Genomic DNA, 3857 nt, shown 5'->3' with positions numbered 1-3857 from the left:
AAATCATTTTCCGTTATAATATATAGCGTTACTTTGATTAATTATCTAAAGTCAAATTGACAGAGAGTTTAGTTTGTTTGTTACCAACAAAGTATATTTTAATTTCTTACTACGTTATTGCTAGCGAAAGCTAAACGCAAACGCGCAAGTAGCGTAGTTATATATTTTATTATCTAACACATTGTATAACGATTTATTATTCCTATTTAGTATTTAGTGCATGTTTGGAGCTAAGACTTAACCTACCGACATATGCGAACAATTTTTGCTAATTTTACATTGAGATTAAATATTTCTTTCTTAGTTACTTACGCCTGGTGTATGCTAGTCACCGTTATATAGTTTATTTTAAGTTTATATTCATTTTAAGAATATTATTAAGTATTGGTCAAGGTGGCATTTTAGCCGCCAAACCTGCACTTTTAAGTGCAATCTGAAAAAACATCCCGGGGAGCATTCCGATGCACGAAGCGCATAAGCGACCCAAGCTACACTCTGGAACAAAAATGAGCTGTTCTACGATTGGTCCTCCGACTTGGAAAGGGGATGACCGCGGCCATCCTGCGAAGCGGCAATGCCAGCCTACGGGGATTGGACGGACGACACCTGGAGGAGGAAGACGTGCTCTCCCGACATCGCCGCCGCACGAGATTGGCGGATGGACTCGGAGTGAGGAAACGCGAAGACCTGGGGGTCTATTACGGTTTTCGGATTGGGTGAAAATGACGAAAGTGAGCAACTCGCCCAATTACAATTAATCTCACCTCGTGAAGATATGAAAATATTCACGTGAGTTGGTTCGACACAAAATTTTTCGTGAAAAGGTGAAATCAGAGAAATTGAGCAATAGTTACTGATTGTGTGAAAGAAAACGATTATTTTTTACGCAATGGATAACTTAATAATTGCGATGTTTGCACAAGAAGATCGAGATAATACAATGCTGAGGATACGAAGAAGATTACGAGATGCCTCAGATCTATTTAATGTGCCGGGAAGCGAATTCTGCAGTCTTTACAGGTAAATAAAATTTGATACTTTTTGAAATTAGGTTAAATTTTCTAAAAGTTTACATTTACAAAAAAACGAAAAATGCAATTAAATGCATAATAATATTTTTTATAATTTGTTAAAGGTTACCTAAGGAAGTTGTTATCATGTTAATTGAAAATTTAGGGCCTTTACTACCAAACGCAAGACGACGTCATGCAGTGCCTGTTGAATTACAAGTATTACAATGATAATGATTTTTTTTTTCTGAGAGCGTCCCGATTGACTACGTCCCAATTGACCACAACTTTTCTAATTGGCGGTCGAATAGAAAAACTTTAAGCATACATTGCTGAAAATGATTGTGGTAAATTGCAACATGGTCAATCAGAGCACTTCCTTTTTTCTTGTTGAACCGGAATTCATACATCAATTTTTATATGATTTCCTTACAATCTTAAGACATTTATTGTGCGTTACCTAAGGACAAAGATTTTAATCACAAAACATTGTCTTAAGATTATAAGTCACTCATTTTGCTATAAGGCTCTTAAGATCTCAAGTAAGTTTTTAAGATTTTATTCAGTTATCTTATTAAACAGGATCTTAAGACTAAAACTAGACTTGAGAGAGATTTTGAATGCAATAATCTTGAATGTACAATATTATCTATGAATTTTAATCTCATATTACTTATGTTGCGATAATAATTTTTGATTACAGGTTCTAATTAAGTTAAATTTTATAGCATCTGGTTCCTATCAGAAAAGAGTTGGTCAAGATTATTTAACATGTGTAAGTCAACCAACAGTTAGCAAAATTCTGCGCAATGTAGTCAACGCACTTAATATTTTAATGGATGACTGGATTCAATTTCCAACCGAAGATGAAGAAATTCAGCGTTTAAAAGAAATGTAATAGATTTAATTACTATTTTTAACAATAAATACTTTAATTATTTAGGATATATATTTTATTTTGTTATATATTTAATTTTTATGTTGCAGTTTCTGGATGCGAACAAGATTTCCTGGTGTTCTTGGAGCAATATATGGAACGCATATAGTCATTGTTTCACCAAATGTAGAGAGAGAGCAGCTTTATATCAATAGGAAACTATATCATTCGTTGAATATTCTTATTGTACGTATACATTAGTATCTACATGATATGTTAAAATTACACATACACATACACACACAAACACATACACGCATACAATAAATTATATAATATGAAAATTGTAATGTTGTTAAGAGTCAACCAAATTAATTAGTGTTTGGTCTAAATAGCTCTAAATATATTAATTTGTATAACATAATTATATTCTACAAAATAATATATATATAGGTAACTTAATATATTTGATAAATCTGTAGGTATCGGATTATGAGGGTAAGATTTTAGCCACAAATGTTGCTCATGGTGGAAGAACACATGATGCCAGAGTTTGGAGAGCATCTATATTATCCAATCATATGCAAGAGATGTACGTTGCAGGACGAAAAGATGCTTGGCTTTTAGGTAATAGCATATTTATTTAACTGTGTGCTTTCCTTCTATAGCAATAATACTTTAGAGTGTATAAATTGCATATGTTTTCGTTTATAGGCGATAGTGCTTACCCATTGTTGCCATATTTGATGACGCCTAAGCTGAATGAACCTGAAGGCTCACCATCAGCTAGGTACACGCAGTGTCATATCCGAGCTCGTTTTTGTGTGGAACGATGTATAGGAGTATTAAAGGGAAGGTGGCGATGTCTTAGAAAAGAGAGAAGTCTACATTATGCACCAGAAGTTGCAGGTATAATAGGTATAAAAACATTGTGTGTGTGTGTGAGTGTGTGTGTGTGTGTGTGTGTGTGTGTGTGTGTGTGCGCGCGCGCGCGCGTATGTGTATGCGTGTGTGTATATATGTATATATAAATTTTTTTTAGTTAAATATATTTTTTCGTTTTTAAGTTCATAAAATTATTAAAACTTAAATGTAACAATTATTTTCTTACAACTTTAGTTCTAAAACAATGAGCAAGGATAGAAACTTTGTACCTTATAAACTAAAGAAATCAGGTTTATAAGGAACAAAATTTCCATTTTTACTCAATGTTTTAAAACTAAAGTTGTAAGAAAAGAATTATAATATTTAAAAATTATAAAGAATTATAATATTTTAATATTGTATTAAACATTTATTTTTCAGCTCGGATTGTTAATGCTGCTTGCGTTTTGCATAACGTTGCTGTTAAGTACAGAGTTCCAGAACCAGATCTGTACTATGATGAAATAGATCAAGAGTTTCCAGAAGTAATTCATGACGCAGTAGAAAATGGGCATGAAGTTCGTGAACGAATTATCAACACATATTTCCAAAATGGTTAAACTTTTATATTTATTACAATTTTATACATCTGAATACAACTTTGTACTTATCACAAAAACAAGTTCCAGATATGCACAGTGTAAAACAGACGGAATCAAATTCCATAAATTTATCACAACCTTCCAGGAACTAATCCAGTAATCTGATTGGTGATGTCTGTTTTACACTGTGCGCATCTGGAACGCTTTCTATCACAAAACTTTGTACTTATCACGAAACTTTGTACTTTAAGTATTTGTACATTGCATATCTTACTATTTAAATAAATCTGTTAATATAAAAGTATTTGTATACATCTTATTAATATATCATGTGTATCGACCAACCTATACATCCATTTGATTTCGTCATCTTAACATAAGGATTATGCATGTATTTAACGCATTATACAGGGTGTCCCAACGCATGTGGACCACCACTCGTAAAAAGGTAGAAGGGATCGAGATGAACATACAGGTCCAATATTTTCTTGGGTTAGGTTTACA

At 32.8% G+C, this 3857-nt stretch overlaps 1 protein-coding gene across 1 annotated transcript; it reads left to right on the top strand.

Moving 5' to 3' along the window:
* Positions 1-889: 889 nt before the first annotated feature.
* On the top strand, positions 890-3371 carry LOC105829190 (putative nuclease HARBI1). Its single transcript, XM_036290407.1, has 5 exons — positions 890-1020; positions 1136-1229; positions 2370-2514; positions 2602-2796; positions 3193-3371. Exons 1-5 carry the CDS (start codon positions 890-892, stop codon positions 3369-3371), a joined length of 744 nt encoding a protein of 247 aa, XP_036146300.1.
* The last annotated feature ends 486 nt before the right edge of the window (positions 3372-3857 follow it).

This window comes from Monomorium pharaonis, chromosome 1, assembly GCF_013373865.1.
Source record: "Monomorium pharaonis isolate MP-MQ-018 chromosome 1, ASM1337386v2, whole genome shotgun sequence".
In the NCBI taxonomy this organism is placed as follows: domain Eukaryota; kingdom Metazoa; phylum Arthropoda; class Insecta; order Hymenoptera; family Formicidae; genus Monomorium; species Monomorium pharaonis.
The sequence above is the reverse complement of the archived record's forward strand: the minus strand, read 5'-3'. Positions and strand labels throughout refer to the sequence as shown.

Bases quoted from the DNA above. Each gene is read 5' to 3' on its own strand.
- LOC105829190 (XM_036290407.1), top strand. From the start codon at position 890: ATGGATAACTTAATAATTGCGATGTTTGCACAAGAAGATCGAGATAAT. The intron at 1,021-1,135 runs GTAAATAAAATT...AATTTGTTAAAG, and splicing joins GAATTCTGCAGTCTTTACAG to GTTACCTAAGGAAGTTGTTA. The intron at 1,230-2,369 runs GTATTACAATGA...ATAAATCTGTAG, and splicing joins CAGTGCCTGTTGAATTACAA to GTATCGGATTATGAGGGTAA.